Genomic DNA, 18,725 nt, shown 5'->3' with positions numbered 1-18,725 from the left:
CTGGCTCGTGCTGCTTCCTCATTCTCCTCCACCGATTTAACATTCTCTCTCTCTCTGAACCGTTTGAAGCCGGACTGGGGATTTATGTGGCTCTTATATCATGTAACTCCCTTTTTCACAGAAATCCATATGGTTCCAATATGAGCTGCATTTAGCAGCGTATTAATGCTGTTCCCCGACTGAAATGGATTCATCAATTCCATAGCGATCCACAATTTGCCGTTCACAGCTGGCTCGCTCTCCTGAAAGATCTCTCTCTCTTACTGTCTCTCTCTTTAAGAGAACCTCGATGAAGCTGACGAAAGAGTTGACACTGAAATAAATTAACAATATTATAAATATGTAAATATCTTACATATGTCTTTGTCATGTCTCACTCCACATTGGTGGTTCAAGCTCATATAAAAGTAGACACTCGGGAATCGTTCGTAGTGTTTCGTCAGTATTTCTGGTCTTAACTAGACTACTAGGCACAAAATATTTCAAAAAACTATTTTCTTTAGACAAATGTTTGTATCTTCAAATTAAACAGTGATCTCAAACCCATTTCTGCTCTCTTAGATGCCCCGAGTGTTTGTTCATCTAATAAGCAGCTTAAATGTTATCTTCATACACTAAAAGTCTGTGTAAAGTTTTCAACAGAGACAAGAACACGCGTCTAAAATACACTGAAAACCAACAAAGTGATTCCTGGCAGATTTGCGCAGATTCAATAATTCATCTGTTTATACTGATTGAAAATGTCTGAACTAGAAGCTCATTTATTAATGAGAAATTTCAGCATGCAATTTGTTCGGGTCGGAATTTCTTTCCCTTGCTGTAAAACGATCAACGCTCCAATCCGTTGTGTTCACATTAGTACAGAACGAGCTCAACCTCCTGCCTCTCTGATCACGTCTGACAAGATTAAGGTAGGAAGCCGAATGTCGCTAAAGGCCAAAATTACAAGAAGGACAATTGCAGTTTGCAGCAGTGGGAGCAGTGAGTGAGAACGTCGGCATCATTCCGTCTCGCTCGACAGAAGCTTATCACCACAAACAGGCACCTGCGGAGTGTTTCGCTTTCCATTAAAACCTGAACGGCTCTCGCTGAGTGGCCAGGTGCACTTTCATTCAGGATGAGAATGTGATATGAAACGAATAAATGATTCTGTATTACTTATGAAATGGAATATGCTCGCAGTACATGATGATGTTTCACATTTATTCATTCAGCAGACACTTTTACCTAAAGAGGAATAGAATCCAATAACAAGCCAAGGGACACGTGGAAAGAAACGGTGGAGCGGCAAATCAAATTCATATCGTTTTCTGTTTAAGCCAAATGCGGCGGATCGGCCGAGGCACGTTTGGTGTTTGATGTTCAATTCTTTAGTTTTACACTGAAGAGGCAAATGATGCTAATTCATCCCAAGGCATCCAGAGATTGTACCAACTCCAGTTGTGTTCCGCTTCATGGAGATTTTGGACCTTCAGTGAGAAGAGGCCAACTGTGAGGAACCTAGGGCACCAAAAGATGTACCAGCTCCTGTTAGATTCCACTTTATGAGGATTTCATACGTTCTAAGACGAGATGCCAACTCCATGTGGTCTTTGAGGACAAAAACCTCCTCATCAATACACAACTTTCAGACTGTACCTGACTGTAGAAAGGACATAATAGGACATAATAACACTCTCTGGTGTTTATAACAGTTTATAATCACACCCTCCAGTGTCACCCAAATTAGGATGAGGTTCCCTTTTATATCTGGTTCCTCTCAAGGTTTCTTCCTCTTCCATCTAAGGGAGTATTTCCTTACTACAGTCATCTCAGTCACCTCAGACTTGTTCATTGGAGATAAATACAAACACATTTAAATATAAGTCTGATATTAATCTTGAACTTTTGTATTATATGAATATTTGTAAAATAAACGTTTTGTACTGTGTTTCTTCATGCTCTGTAAAGATGCTTTGAGACAATGTCCATTGTTAAAAGCGCTATACAAATAAAATGGACTTAAAAACAAAATTAAAATAATCCAAATATATTTTTGCTTCAATTCGATTGCTCGATAAAAGAGATTAGGACACAGTATGCCTTAATGCTCTCCAAGAGGGAAAATACTTTATAGTACTCTATTTAAGTATTATTTTTGTTTTAGGCTCATGACAAACAGTGGAAAGCAGCTTGATGGTGGCATCAGGACACGTAACGTTCTCCAGACGAATATACTTTGACATTCCACACAGCTGTTTTTCTGTCAAGAAGCCCCCAAGCTCATTTTTATCTCTTTACTGGATAAGTATCTGATGCTGTGATGTTAATTAGACACTTCTCTCTTTCTGTCTCTTTCTCTCTCTCTGTCTCGTTCTTTCTCTCCCTCCCACAGATGGACGCAGTTCAGAAAGCAGTCCTACATCACACATTTGGCATCTCTACTTCGTCTAAAAGGAAGTACGTCTCCTGCAACGTTTGCCAACTGCGATTTAATTCACAGGTAAGACGGACAGAGAAAGAGACCATCCACCAGACTCTTATTCAACATGGGCCAATTTTCTTTTCTTTTTTTTATGTTGTTTGTTTAGCTAACACTGTTTATATGATTTATGTTTGCCAAAAGTGATTTTTGTTTTAGTCTGATAGAAAATAAATCAGGAGTCTCTTGGCATTCGGTGTGTACTAGACGTGTGTTTTTCCCCTCTATTGGATAACCACTGAATTTTAGTGGTTGAAGATAAAATTTGAGCTGCTTTTTAGATGAATGAGCACTTACAGCATCCCAAAGAGCAAAAACAGGTTTCATATCACCGTTTCATCTGGTGGCCTAGTTGTGAAGGTGTTGGAGTAATGATTGGAAGGTTGTGAGTTTGAATCCCAGGGATGTGGTAGCTCAGTGGTTAAGGTCGAACCCCAGGTCCATCAAGCTGCCACTACTGCTGGGCCCCTGAGCAAGGCCCTTAACCCTCAGTTGCAAGTCACTCTGGATAATGGTGTCTGCTAAATGCCATAAATGTAAATATGCCAAGCTGATACTGCTGGGTCCCCAAACAAGGCCCTTAATGCTCAGTAATGGGATAAAATTAAGTATTTCTGGACGAAGGTCTGCCATATACTGTAAATTTTAACCATTTCATTTGAAGATGCAAACATTTGTTTTTTTCTATGAATATGTTACTCTAGTATGTTAGAGAAAAAAAAAACCCCAGAAATAATTATTATGTCGCTTTGTAGAAGCCAACATTCTGTTTTCCTGTTTAAGCTTAGACAAAAATTTATCAAGAGTAACTCCTCCTAGGGCTTTCGAGCCACATGCACCAATCCGGATATGTCGTAGAATCTGGTCCGAGGTTTGTTTGCTATTACTTTTCTAAGCGATCTGAGTACCGGTACTTCTGGTACCGAGTCTCAAATTGGCATTTTTTTCCCAATATAAATTTTGCAGGTTTTTAACTCGGCAAGCTTTCGATCTATCTACACCAAACTCGGCCAGCTCCTTTAAGGTGATACTCTGAACGAAGATTTAAATTGGTGTACCGACTGGCCTTTCGGTTGTCCCACAGCGCCGCCCCCAAAATATGTAAAATCAAAAAAATTGCACATGGACATGTGACATATCAAAACACTCAGAACAATGTGGGGAACTTCCTCAAGGGTATACGGATGATGTCACATGCTCGTCTCTACTTACCTCCAAATGTTTTGGCACCCTAGCTTTCTGTCTACTTGCTTCCAAAGGTAACTGACCCTTATGTCCACTCGCCTCCACCGGCCTTTGCGAATACTTGCATCGTCAAAGCCAACATCAAAGTTTGTCACAACAAACTTTACAGATCTAAACACTACAAATTCTTAACCAGGACAGAAAAGTTAAATCCTTTTTTAAACATACAAAGCCTGAATATATCTACACATTTATTCAGCAATTCTGGGAAACAGGAATTATCTCAAAAAGGAGAGATTAATGTTAATAAATCTAAGAGGTATACTCTCTAAAATTGTCAAATTTTGTCAGGCGGGATTATTTTTATTTTCTTTTTTTTTGCCATGCTCTATATTCTCTTAATCTGACCAGGTAATATATATATATATATATATATATTATTGTATCCACTTCTGAAGCAATCTGACATGTGTTACCTTTATTTTGATATTAGAATTATTCAAATACACCTTGTAGTTTTTGAGATATACACTTTTTAATTTGACCTTGTATTTTTCAACCAAGAGACTCAAAAATAGGCTTAGATTTGAACAGGTTAAAGCTCTGTGTGTCTACTTTCATATGCGCTTCATATTAACCGCCACTATAGAGCGAGGCATAAAAAAAGATGTTCAGTGATCAACATGGACATGGTTTGGGAGCATTGATCCAACATTATTTTATTTCCTGTGAGTAAACCCACTGCTTGCTTGAGACTGCAATGTGGATTAAATGGACAGCATCTAAAGCATCTAAACATTGACAAAATTGTTTCCTTTACCCGTTCGAAGTGGGTCTGATGTTTTATTCCTCACACTTGATCTCTGTCGAGTGCTTTAGTCCGAGGACAGACGTGTGAAGAGACGACTTTGGAAACGAAGTCCAGCTGTTTTGACATGACGATGTTTCAGATTTTCCTGACCTGAGATGCGGATAGACTTTGTAATGTGCGGAAAATGTTTCAGCAGGTGTGCATTTGAAGTCATAATGTATTTGAGGACCGTACAGCATTATGTTTAATGGTTCGTCATCCATTTGTTGTTAGATATGCATTTTTAAAGCAGTGTAGCTCTGATTTGCTTTTTTTATGGACCGCTTAAAACGAGCGAGACCCAACTGTCTCAAACAAACAAACAAAAAATAATTAAAACATTTTAATCCCATAGAAGATTCGATCACGATCAACTGAGTATAATCGTTTTTGATGAAGGAATATTTTAGTTAGTAGTTGTGAACTTTTTTCCTGTGCTAATGCAAAAAGGTGGATCACTCGAAAGAGTACATTTTGCTGAAATATAATCAGCAAACATATTTCCATAGACTGGAAATGACAAAAGCCAATTTAATGCTTTTGCCAGTAAAACATTTTCATCTTCTAGCTATGACAATAGCTACGAAAATATCCTGTAATTAGCAAAGATAAAGTTTTTCTTAGCAACTAAACCGTTGTTCAAACCACCGGTGGGTCTGTTTTGATTTTTTATTTTTTTCAAACAATTTTTCAACTAGATTTAATCACCCATGAGTTTATTTGCCGTTAAGAGTTGGTTTCTTTAGTTTGGTGTGGGTTTTTTTATGCTGAATCGTCCTGCTCGGCTGGATCAGCTCATAAAAAGTATCTGTGAAATGTATAAATCCAAAAATGGCGGGTAGGGTTGCCATGTAAAACTAAGGAGGTTGTGCTGCTACACATACACATTGCAACTAATTTCACCTTTTCCCTCTGGGCTTGAACATCATACATCATGTTATTATTAGAGGAGCTATAAAACTAACTGATGTTTGCGAGCTCTTTCAGAGAAGGCCTTACCATAAAAGGTAATGTTTGCTTAAAGAGAAACCTGTACCATGGCAAAAACTCAAACTTCCTAAAAAACAGATGTATGCTTTTTTTTTTTTTTTACTTTGGTGTTGTTTTTAAATTCATTCAAGAGCGTTTTGTTTCATTCTGCATAATATTCTTCTTTAATACAGAAGAACTTTATTTTACCTTTTCCACCATTTCTCATCTATTAAGTTAGCTATATATTGTGACTCGCTGACGTATTATATTTAATTTATTATAAATATTATAAACTTATATAATATAATTTATAATATATATTATATAATATATAATACATAATATATATATATATATATATATATATATATATATATATATATATATATAATCGTATTATAATTTATATTTATTATATAATAAATAATAATAATATTACTACTAATAATAATAATAATAAATTATTATATAATTATTATAATTTTAATTATTATACACTTATTATAATATTATAAATATCTAGCAGAAGGTGATCAAGTCATTTCTGTTTTTTCATCATTCATGACACTGCAGCTCGGTGTGAAAAGCCTGGAGGAGATTTTGCATTTGAATCACAGCATCACCTTGAGGAAGCCTGTCCTCATCAAAACCACCTCCATCCTTTTACCAGATTTTTTTTCCTCACATTTTTCAAAAATTATATAGGCCTCCGAGCGCTTTAGCTCGAGAATAGATGTTTCAGTGCCAGCTCCATTCAATTCGATTAGAAACGATATCTGACTTTCATGACAGGTCAGGATTCAGAAAGTTACTGTAGATGGAGTAGAACTAAGATGTAGGTGAGTTTTCTGAACTTTCTTATCCGATGCAGCATTTAAACAAATGTGGTGTAGAAAACAATTCCGGTAACCAACACCTCATGACCAATCCGATTCGAGAACCTCACTGATGTATAGTTAAGGATTTAAACATTAGCTGTTCTAGACAATACAGTGAAAAAAAAGAAATATGTGGCCGGTTGATTCAGACTGAGATTTTATACGTTTATAGTTTGACTTAATGCTGTGTAACCTCCATAAGACGAATGACTTCCTGCTATCACTTACATTATAGCAGCTTTAATCCTTCACCAGCTTCAGTTTTCTCTTTCTTAAGCACTATTCGGACGGGACTAGTTTTACGTGGAGTAATGCAATTTTACCTCAGGACGTCTGTAATATTAATTGGCCAATTCGCACGGGACAAGACATCTCAGTAAAACTAGCAGAAGTGGGAGAGGTAACTCGCTTTACGCACCACAGTAACCTCCTTGTTGTCATGCCGTATGGCGTTGCTTCCTGTTTTAAGCGCCTCTATGCTTGCAAAACTTTTAAACAGGAAATGATGGAATTTTACCGTACATATTTACAGCGGGTCTATTCGGACGGGATTAGTATTACCTGAGGTAATTTTTCCGGACCTTTTTACAGAAGGTAAAAGTGATTACCGAGATGGCACATTCGGACGGAACTAAAATCACAGAGAAGCTCTGGTAATAATTAATTTACCCCCACGTCCCCACGTAAAACTAGTCCCGTCCGAATAGCGCTTTAGTGTTAATAAGACAAAAAACCACAAGAAGAAACCTGAAATGTCCAAAATTCTCCATGCTGAAGACTTTCCTGAAGATTTTGACCCTGGAGACTTTTCCGTAAATAAACGGTTTCGTAGAGCAGACGTCACCATGTCAACGATGAAGCGTTTTTCTTTGCTATAGAAAAGCTGACATGTAAAATTAAGTGCATTAAAATAAACCTGCTGTTTCAATTAAATACAGCTGGCACAGGTGTCCGAGCTGTGTTGTGATAGAAAATCAATTAACACCTTCTGGCCAATCAGATTAGAGAATTCAACTCAAATTTAATCAGATTAGAGATTAGAGACATGCCGTCTCTCTGCTGCTGAACGCAAAACCTCAGGGAGGGTAGCTCTTGTTTGATTGATTGATGACATTATTTAACTTAGTAACGACTTGCTGAAGAAGAATCTTTTCTACTAGCGAGGCCAATTCTTCTATATGGGTCTCTTAATGAAAGATTGATGGCGGTTGAAATTACACCAAACTCCCATTCGCGTCCTGCCTCTCTCCGTCTCTGCAGTTGGATGGATGAAGGCGTATGACACCACATTTGTCTTGCCGTTATCAGGGTTCTCATAACAATATGCAACTAAGAAGACGCACTTGCAAATCCAAAAGGCATAAATCTGTAAGGTCCATCACTTCCATCTCCATTTCAGAGCGTTTTCAATTTTTCATCTGAGCTTATTGTGTTCACTGAGACGTTCAGTTCACATTTCGCAGACGTTTTATTTCTTTCTCTGGACGTCTGTGATGGAACGAAATTAAAGGTACGGCGGGTGTTTTACACCAGACATGGACGTACAGCACTCGCTTCAAGGTCTATAGCAGCTCGTGTGTCTGAGATCACGGCAAAAGTTTGAGTCACGACACAAATTGGCTTTGTAGCCGTCACAAAAAAAAAAAAACCTTTGGTGTTTTGGAAATTCCCGAATTTTCCTCAGGTGTGTTGACGAATTAGCATAAAAAGACTCCGGATGACTAAAATTACACCATTATTCCTCTTAGCATTGACTGCAAATTGAATTTTTATAGAAATGTTCTTATTCAGTCCCAGCTCATGAACTTTACTCAAAACATAGCCTTGAATATAGCCTGTATAGTACACAAATTAATATTTTATGTCATATACACAAGAGTATGCAGTGCAACATGCAGTAAAATGCTTTAATACACTTGCAATACATGTGTATAGATGAAAATGCGAGTCCAGACTGCTATAACATGCTATAGTGTTATGTAAATATTTCTGGTGTGTCTGCTTCATGGGGATGATTTAGCTAGCTATTAAATATCTGTTAAAAGGCCCATGTACAGAAAATTACAGCGAATACCATGATTGTCCTCAGAAATATTAGTAAATTAATAGAAAAAGATTTCCTGCAACTAAAACTGCGATGTATTTTAGAAACGACAACATCCGTCATTGCTCATAATTCCGAAGACGTGAATACTACAAGTATACGTGCTTCATGTTGTGCTGTTTCTTTTTTGTTGTTGTTGTACGGCAATACGGTAAAAACACATCGCACACAGTCGAACAACGCAACTAAAAAATAACAAGTTCCAGGTTTTCCATTCCATCACCTTCCATCTGTCTGATCTTTAGGTGTATCTGAGTAAAGTTCAAGATTTTTCACTGTTACTGTTTGGTTTCAAATCCTTCCTGTGTTCACGAGCGCCTCTGAAACCGAACATGAAACATGAGACTAAAATATAGTCTAAAGTTATGTGTTGCTGGCTGTCAGGAGAAGACAGAATGAGTAAGTGAAATATTTATGTGTGTGCGTGTTTAGACATCCGCATGCCAGTCAGTGAGGGGGAGTGCTCTTCACGCTCCTGTCTCGGCTTGTCGGTGAACTGACAGAGGTCTTATTTATCCTTATTTATCCTTCCTTTTCTGCCGCAGGCAATGACAGACAGTGGGACAGGGGAACATATCCAGGTAAACAAGGGCAAAGAAGGGTTTGTGTATAAGACCCTCTCCAAGAGAATTATAATAATCCTGACTCTGAGAAGAATCCATATATCAGTTGTTAGGAGGCTGTGACACTGCCAATGCTAGTGTATTAATAATAATCCTGGTACCTTCTGTATCGACAAAGAGCAAACCGACGTGTTTATTTTAAGTTTCGAGCAATAAATGAAGGACGGTTTGGAAAAAAAAAGATGCCTTTCCTCACAATATCCCTAATTAATGATAAAATGCAGAAGGTTCTGGAAACACATCTTATTCATTGGAAATTTTGGGTGGAATGTACACGGGAGTGTTGATTTTATTATAATAAAAAGGAAATTAATAATAATATAATAAGATTTGCAGGTGTAAATGTAGTTTGAGGTAGTATAGGTTACTGTATTTTGAAATAGTGGTGCAAATAAGTTTGATTCGATGACTGTATATTGTTCTAAAAGTCTATGTTTAAAGTTTGTTCCTGTGAGAAAACTTTGCATAGAATTAAACCAATCAGATTGAAGCCTAAAAGATTGGAAACATTAATGGTGGGAAAAATTGTCAGATGTGTGAGGAACATTTTGTCTTCATTTTGTTGTGTGAATTGTTAATTATTTCCATGACCAATACTACTAGTTAAAACCAAGCTCTGCCTACTTCAAGACTGTAATTACACCCATTATGGAGATATACAGTATCTCTGTAACCGACATAGTTGTAAACACTTTCCCCCACATCCTTTCGCTGTTGCCTCATACTCTCTTCTGACATGACCCATCCGTTCACCTTAAAATCACTGAGACAATTCAGAGAGAGATTTACAAGTTGGGGAAAGCCTGTTAAAACCTTTGAAGACAGATTTGGCTTGGCTTAAAATGACATCCAGGCTCTGAAAGGGCTTCCTGTCATCCTCTGTCCCTCTGTTCCCCAAGGCAGATGGATTTTGTTTGCTTCCTTTGATGGGACCGGGATGTGACCGAGTCCACATTTCCGGCCATGACTCGTACATTGCTTTGCGGTTTGCAGTGTCTTTGCCATCAAGTGATCTTGCTAACTCTTTTTCTCTCCGTCTCTTTTCTTTTTGGTCCTTTTTTTTCAGAGCCAAGCGCTGTCCCACTACAAAGGCACCAAGCACGCCAAGAAGCTTAAATCTCTGGACGTGCCCAAGTGCAAGAAGAAAAGCTTGGCAGTAATGAGGGAAAACAGGATGGAGCCTGAGAAGAACCTCTCACCTCCTGCTCCACCAAGCACCACCGAGAGGAAAGGTACTGTCAAAGTTTTATATGTTCGCACTCATTGTTGTATTACATTTACAGCATTTAGCCGACAGCCTTATACAGAGTGACTTACATTTTATACAACTGAGCAATTGAGGGTTAAGGGCCTTGCTCAGGGGCCCAGCAGTGGCAAATTGGTGGATGGGATTCAAACTCGTGACCTTCCGATCAGTAGTCGGACACCTTAACCACAAGGCTACCACATCCCATATTAGTTCTTGTATTCTTAAGTGAGCCTTAAGAAAGGCCTTAAACTTTAAGTTCTGTTTGGATCAGAGCTTTAAAAAGTGGAAACATTACCTGAGATTTTGCATATTTATAATTCCAAACTTCCATACCTCATATTCTAACCTTAACACTAAACCAGTTTAATGCCAAACAACCAGTTTAAGCCATTTCTGTTCTGTTTGTTCTAGTGGAATGAATTTCAATTCAATTCAAGTTTATTTGTATAGCGCTTTTTACAATAGACATTGTCTCAAAGCAGCTTTACAGAACATAAACATAGAGCAGAAGGTAAACAAAATTAATGATAAACTAAATAATGAATAATAAAAGAAATAAGAATTAACAGAATAAAAATTCTAGATTATTATTAGATATATATAGTTCACAATCTGTATGTATTTATCCCCCTATGAGCAAGTCTGAGGTGACTCAGGCAGCAGTGGCAAGGAAAAACTCCCTTAAATTGGTAAAGGAAGAAACCTTGAGAGGAACCGGACTCAAGGGGGAACCCATCCTCATATGGGTGACACTGGGGGTGTGATTGTAATATACAGTCAGTTAAATGTTGTATTGGTGTAAGGATCATGGACTTCTGATCTCCTGAGTACCACAGAGTCTAACTGGAGATGTCTCAGGATTCTTAGAGTCGGCCTCGGCTCAGTGGACGTCCAAAGGCTTCGTCCCACAGAGGACATTGGGAGCTGGTACGATGTCATATCTACTGTTCATAAAAATGTGCTGGTCTGATGTACTAGTGCATGATACTATAGGATGTATTATGTGTACGCCTGACTAAAGAGATGAGTTTTTAATCTACATTTAAACTGGGAAAGTGTGTCTGAGCCCCGAACACTATCAGGAAGACTATTCCAAAGTTTGGGAGCTAGATAACGTCCGGCTGGAATGATACTGATAAATCTTTGGATATCTTCATAGCCTGCTGCCAGTAAGTGGCTGAACCAAAGCTCTGTTGAATGCTCGCATCCGAGTAGTCAGAAGGTGATGATTCATATTCTCACTAAGGTTTCATATCTAATAGATTTCAACAGTAACATCTGAGTCAGGGACTCTTATGCCGAACACCAACATGGTGTCACTGATAAGGTGAAGTTTACTATGAGACAATGTTTATTTAGCATAGCTTAGTCTTTTATTGTCAGCACAATATTAGCGTTTTCCTTCATAGAAAGGATGGAAGACTGTGAATTCCTTCTTCATGTAAAATCAACTCTGTGGTAACTCTTTCCTATTACAGCCAACAATTGTTTTATTCCTTGCTTTTCTTTTGCTTTCTTTTTCTTTTTTTGCGTGTATCATGTATTACCTTTATTCATTTTAATCTTTGCTTTAATTTGAAGTGACTTATAGATGAGAGATGATATAATAAAGCGGTTGACGGTTATGAGCCCAACACCGTGCCTTTGGCAGACTGCCGTATATTTTATTTCCTTTATGCTTTTATATATATATAAATATATATATATAAAATCGAGAAGTGTTATTTTAATTTATGTACGTATTGCGTATATTTTATCAGTGCATATTGTATTATATTGTTAGGATTTTAGATTTTACGTCCGGCTGTAACTTTTATTTACGGCAGTTCATTTCGATCTGTGTACGCGTTCTCTTAATTTTAATGGATTCCATTATTCCTGATCATTTCCTTGTCTACTGTTGTGCAGTCAGTTTTAATTCCTTATTAGGTTTTATTACTTTGTTTGTCAATATCCAAGGCCCCTAGGCAAATCAGGCCTCCTGCTTAGTGATAAATGAAAAATGAAGATGAAAGGATCGTTTTTAAGAACAACATGGAAATGACTGAATGAGGTTGCGATTGGCCTGAGAGTAACAAGGTGGAAAAATATAATGAATCTGAAAGAAAAAGCCGATTTTATCGGTTGTGCCAGTTACTTTGTCTCCTATTTACAATTCTGCCCACATTGGAAGGTGCCGCAAACATAGGAAAGGGTTTTAAGTTTGATTTTCTTTGTTTATTGCACTGCAAAATTGACAAACCACCAATATTTTTTTGGAGATTTACAATGAATAACCAAATCTGTAAGCCCGGGATAAAGCAGTGGGATATTCACGGATGAATAGTAAACAGAAGGTGTGCATGAAATTCATCCAGCTGTAAGAACTTTTCTCTGTCTCGCCTTTTTTCTCAAAGTGCTGGAAACAAATGATATGGTCTTCGATTCAGCATCGTAAACATTTTGTTACATGCTGAACTGTTGCTTTTATAAGTGTAGGTCAAATTTCTGTTTCGTTCTTTAAACAAACAATGAAGGAAAAAACAAAAAAACGTATATAATCCCGGTGGATTTTAAAGTGAACACTCAGGAGGATTTAGGATCTCAACATGACCCTACCTCTACCATCACCATGCTTCACTGTCAAAATTCTGCAGATGCTCATGAGAAACTGATTCTCTTGGTGTTTTTTAAAGCAGTGGATTTACGGAGAAACTGAGTCGTAATTTAAGGAGACGAGGCATTAATCCACTAGCGTGCTAGCAATACCCTTATCAGCTGTGCCACCGTTTATTTTATTGTATTCCATTTTATTTATTTATTTATTTTTTCATTTTATTCTATTCCATTTAGATTTTGTGTTTATATTTTATAGTAAATATCCAATTATATATATTCATTCATTCATTCATTTTCTACCGCTTATCCGATCTACTCGGGTCACGGGGAGCCTGTACCTATCTCAGGTGTCATCGGGCATCGAGGCAGGATACACCCTGGACGGAGTGCCAACCCATCGCAGGGCACACACACACTCTCTCATCCACTCACGCAATCACACACTACGGGCAATTTTCCAGAGATGCCAATCAACCTACCATGCATGTCTTTAGACCGTGGGAGGAAACCGGAGTACCCGGAGGAAACCCCCGAGGCACGGGGAGAACATTCAAACTCCACACACACAAGGCGGAGGTGGGAATCGAACCCCCAACCATGGATGTGTGAGGCGAACGTGCTAACCACTAATATATATATAATATAGCCAAATATATCAACTCATTGTGGTACAAAAGTAAAGCATGGTGGTGGTTGTGTCATGTTGCACATTACACTTAGACTTTCAGTTGCTTCGGGGACTGCAGATGTTGCACCTTGCACAGTTACTTATCTTTATAGACAGCCTCTTGTGTGGCTGATGTTGTGCCATATTTTTTCACAGACTATGGAAACCATCAGTCTAAAACCTCTGTTGGAAGGAAATATATATATATTTGTGAAGTATATAAACAAACAGGAAAAAATAAGTAAGCACATTAAGTGTTTCGGTAAGAGGAAGGTCTTCAGTCGTCGTTTGAAGACTGAAGTCTCGTTTGAGTGTCTCAGATGTTCGGACGTCTAAGGGAAGTTTGTTCCATTGCCTATGTGCCAAAACAGAGAAGAGTTTTGATGAGTACCTAACTAGTAGCCTGAGAGATGGTGAGTCCAGGTGATTGTTAGTTCTTCTCCAAAACTTGAAAAACAAACCAGATTTGTTTTGCTAGCTGATTCATATTCATCATGATGTTTGTTTATGGATGTTCCCTAAAAAAAATCTGGGGAAAAAGAAAACGATATAATAGAATTGAAATCATGTGTGTGTGTGTGGGGGGGGGGGGGGCACAGTGGCTTAGTGGTTAGCACGTTTGCCTCACACCTCCAGGGTTGGGGGTTCGATTCCCGCCTCCGCCTTGTGTGTGTGGAGTTTGAATCTTCTCCCCGTGCCTCGGGGGTTTCCTCCGGGTACTCCGGTTTCCTCCCCCGGTCCAAAGACATGCATGGTAGGTTGATTGGCATCTCTGGAAAATTGTCCTCCGTAGTGTGTGAGTGTGTGAATGAATGAGAGTGTGTGTGCCCTGCGCTGGGTTGGCACTCCGTCCAGGGTGTATCCTGCCTCGATGCCCGATGAGATAGGCACAGGCTCCCCGTGACCCGAGAAGTTCGGATAAGCGGTAGAAAATGAATGAACGAATGAATGAATGGATGATGGAATCATGTGATGATGCACATGTGGTGGTGACATCAGGTCACTGTTTTTGTTTACTATTTACAAAGTCAACTTTCTAATAAATCTTAGACTGATAAAGTATGGGGTGTTTGAGTTAGAGCTAATCTTAGCTTTGCTTATGACTTCATTTCTGAAGAAAATCCCACGTAATCCTTTGGGCTTCTTCAAATGGCTTTCCTTTTGCGTGCAGTGTCAATAGGAGCTGGATTTGAGAAAAAAGTGCTCTATAAACACACTCTTCGCAGCAATGATGAAGCAGCTCCTTCACCTCATTATCCAGAATTCCTTAATTCAGCTTTGAACAATGCTACCCAGGCGGCCTCTTTACATCAGGGTTTATTCGTGAATCAGAGGTTGGAGTTTTGCCCTAGCTGGATCACGCTAAGCTCTCGCTGGGCTGAAACTGTGTGCGTAAGCACTTTCCTGGAACTAAGCAACACACAGCACATGTTTGGAAGTCGTTCTGGAGCCGTAATTTATTGCGCTTTGTGTTTTTTTGATCTGCCCGACCCAGGCTTTAAGAGGTCCATCTCGTTCTCTGACAACGTCTATTTCTGCTCAAACACCTGCAACAGTTTGATGGTGGGTTTTATGGGAGAGGTGTTAGCCTGCAGTTTCTGGAGGAAATCTACTCATGGTCGTAAATTACTCAAAGGTTTTCGCTAACAACATCCTGCTTGTCAGTGCTTGGGTCCAGAGTGGTAAAGAGTTTAATCTGCTGCAGTGTGGATCTGAAGAAGAGAAAGAGAGACAGAAGCAGAGGTGTTGGAGAAGAAGTGTCTGAGGTTAGAAATGGCTGAGGTTTCTCAGGTTCCTCTCCATGTATGGGCAACAGAACAACTTCTTCTTCTTCTTCTTCTTCTTCTTCTTCTTCTTCTTCCACGTAACCTCTGTGGCCACTTCACGTCAAAATGTCCGCTTTACTCTTTTCTTTTCCTTTTATCTCCTCTCTTTCATTATTTTCTTCTTTTTCTTCTTGTTCTTCTTCTTGTTCTTCTTGTTCTTCTTCTTCTTCTTCTTCTTCTTCTTCTTCTTCTTCTTCTTTTTCTTCATGCACTCACCCTCTTTTGTCACTGTACCTTATTCGTTTATTTATACTCCCATCTTTTATTTTATTTTCCTGTCTACTCTCTAATAGATTGTACATGCTGATCACAGTTCTTCCAGTATGTGAAAGTGTCTCTCCATTTATCACCTGCAGCCGTTGCTGGCGTTGCTGTTATTAAGGGCTCTAAACAAAAGAGGGCACACAGCTCTAAAGAGCATGGTGTACAGGATGGCTCACAGCTGGCAGGGAAAAGCAGGCGTGCCTCGTGCCAGATGATCCCTCACTTCTCTCCTCTCCAGCCTCAGCAGCACACATTTGTTTGTCAGAATGCCAGTCGGTGATGAATATTAATGCTCAGAGGTGACAGAGATGAATAATGGTGGCAGGAGAAAGGCGAATTAGCTGAAGTCAGATTGGCACTGGGCCAGGAACAGGGATAAAAGGTGGAGGACATGTAGGGTCAGAGGTCATTGGTGCAGGGCTAACATGGATATTTAGTGCTTTTACAGTTCAAAACCTAAAACATTATTGATTCTGGTTGAATTTATCTTAGGGTTTTTTTTTTACACCTGGTCACTTCATGCCTTTTCTGTGATCAGATAGCTATCCGATGGTAAAAAGACCAGGTCTAAATGCCCTCCGAAACGGTTTCAAGACGGATATAAATCCGATCGTTCGAACCCCTTCAGGAGGAGGTCTGGGACGCGTTTCAGATTAACCTGGACAGGTGTAAATGCATGTGTTTGTTCAAACCACATACGTCAGCGCTATACTCCTCCCAAACGGAGGTACGTCACTCGCAGGTGATCTTTCACCCAGGCGTCTCGTCGGGTCTTAAAACGCGCTGCTGCCGCCAGCGAAAATGCAGCAAACAGTAAATGCTGTTTTTTGTAGCATAACATTTTTTCATCTTCTTTTTGTTTGCATTCTGAAAACCGCATACACCAAAGCATGCTCCATTTCAATTACCCCGGAAATGAGGTAAAATATATTTGTATTTTGGGCGGGAGTAGAAAGACCGGATCGATATCCGATTCGCCGAGACACATTTATGTGGCCTGATGTAAATGGAACGGTTTTAACAAATTATATAGCTATCGGATCAGAGAACACACATGAAGTGACCGGGTGTAAAAAGGCACTTAGTCTAATGAATGAATGAACTCTGCAGACCAAACCATAGGTCATTGGATGTAAAACTGGGTTTACATTTACATTTACAGCATGTGACAGACGCCCTTATCGAGAGCGACGTACATAAGAGCTTAAATCTCTAACATTGAATACATTAATGCTGGTTCACTATGTTACATACTTAAGATACCATGAGTTTAAAACATTTGGTCAAAGTTACAATGAAAAAGTGTCAAAGGTTTTTTTTAAATGCAAAAGATAAGGAAAGAAGTGCTAGTTGAAGTGTTTCCTGAATAAGTAAGTCTTCAATCGCTGCTTGAAAATAGCCAGTGACTCAGCTGTCCGGACCTCTAGGGGAAGTTCATCCCACCACCTCGGTGCCAGAACAGAGAAGAGTCTTGTAGTATACTTGCCTCTTACCCTGAGAGATGGTGGAACCAGTCGAGCAGTGCTGGTAGATCGGAGGGTGCGGGGTGCAGTGCGAGGAGTGATGAGGGCTTTGAGGTAAGAGGGAGCTGGTCCATTTTTGGCTTTGTAGGCCAGGATCAGTGTTTTGAATCGGATGCGTGCAGCTACAGGAAGCCAGTGGAGGGATCGCAGCAGTGGGGTGGTGTGGAGAACTTTGGCAGGTTGAAAACAAGCCGTGCAGCTGCATTTTGGATCATTTGCAGAGGACGGATTGTGTTCATAGGTAGACCTGCTAGCAGTGCGTTGCAGTAATCCAGTCTAGAATTGACAAGAGACTGAACAAGTACCTGAGCAGTCTGTGTGGACAAAGGTTAGACTCCACCAACCTCAATGCTGAGCTCAGTTGCATAATGTGTAAAACCTTCTTTTGTAAAGAATATGGCCTCCAAATGCCGATCAATTCTTGTGGGGGCTGAGCTTTGTTGACTAAACAGCTGCAATGCTGAACGTTGAACAAAACTTCAACTTCCCTGACAAAGTTCTGAGACGGCCAGCAAAGTTTAGTATATGGTTATGAATATGGCTGAAGTTCAAATAGCTATTTTAAAAGGAAGCAATTAAGTCCAATTAAGCTGAATTTTGGTGAGCTGCATTGGTCCTCCGGGTTTCTCCAAAAGCAGCTATAAGAAAGCCTTATTAGCATTTTGGCTATCGAGGCTCACTTTATTGTTTTGTTTTGTCTTAATGTAACCTGACCGCTGAGGTGGATATTTTTTTGTAGATTGCTCAGGCCCGCAGATTTTTATTGTTATTGATAAAACAATGACTGAAACCTACTAAAGGTTTGAACTCATATTTTCTTTCCTCTCCTTCTACTTCAAGATAATAATGGATGAAAAGTCATAGGTCAGAGGTCAGCAGTAGAGGATCGGCTTGTCTTCAGGTGGTCGTCAATGGAATGATGACTAAAAAGAACTTGTATAGGTTTTTCAGATCAAACATCAAACTAGTGAAGCACAGCAAACAGGAAATCCTGCAAAGTGAACTGACATTTCATTCGTTCAATAAAAATAAAAATGGAGGTACAGTACAACCAAGCAGAAATAAAATCAAAGGTGGAAGACCGATGACCTTGGCACCTCTCCTCAAACACGTTCCTCTCATCACGGTTCCTCCCAGTGTCTCCTCTGTTATATATCACTAGTGGATACTTTCTCTGGAGGCACACTGCATGTGGCCTGACTTTTCCAGACTTCTCTGCCAACCAGTTCTGAAGTCAATATCTGATCTTTTACTGGTTTTGGAAACGTTCTCCAGCTGTTCGTTCACTGGAACTGAAATTGGTTGCTGAAAGCATTTGAAAGTGATAGCTCAGTGGTTATATCATAAGGTTGTGAGTTCAAATCCCAAGACCACCTAGCTATACCACTGCTGGGCCCTTGAGCAAAGCCGTAAACCACGATGAGATAAAAGTAACGCTCTGGATAAAAGTGTCTGCCAAATGGTGTGAATGTTTACAATTACCAGAATGATACATGTGATATATGTATATAGACAGATAAAGCAG

General features: G+C 39.2%; 1 protein-coding gene across 2 annotated transcripts in view; it reads left to right on the top strand.

Moving 5' to 3' along the window:
- Window positions 1-18,725, top strand: part of znf385d (zinc finger protein 385D) — a 67,843-nt gene that overhangs the window by 32,954 nt on the left and 16,164 nt on the right. For both annotated transcript variants that reach the window (XM_027157615.2, XM_047808438.1), the window contains exons 3-4: window positions 2,375-2,482; window positions 10,140-10,305. In XM_027157615.2, the coding sequence (XP_027013416.2) occupies window positions 2,375-2,482; window positions 10,140-10,305 (274 nt within the window). The remainder of the gene's footprint in view (window positions 1-2,374; window positions 2,483-10,139; window positions 10,306-18,725) is intronic.

Source organism: Tachysurus fulvidraco, chromosome 25 (assembly GCF_022655615.1).
Source record: "Tachysurus fulvidraco isolate hzauxx_2018 chromosome 25, HZAU_PFXX_2.0, whole genome shotgun sequence".
In the NCBI taxonomy this organism is placed as follows: Eukaryota; Metazoa; Chordata; class Actinopteri; order Siluriformes; family Bagridae; genus Tachysurus; species Tachysurus fulvidraco.
Note: the sequence above shows the minus strand (reverse complement) of the source record. Positions and strands in the feature narration are given on the sequence as shown.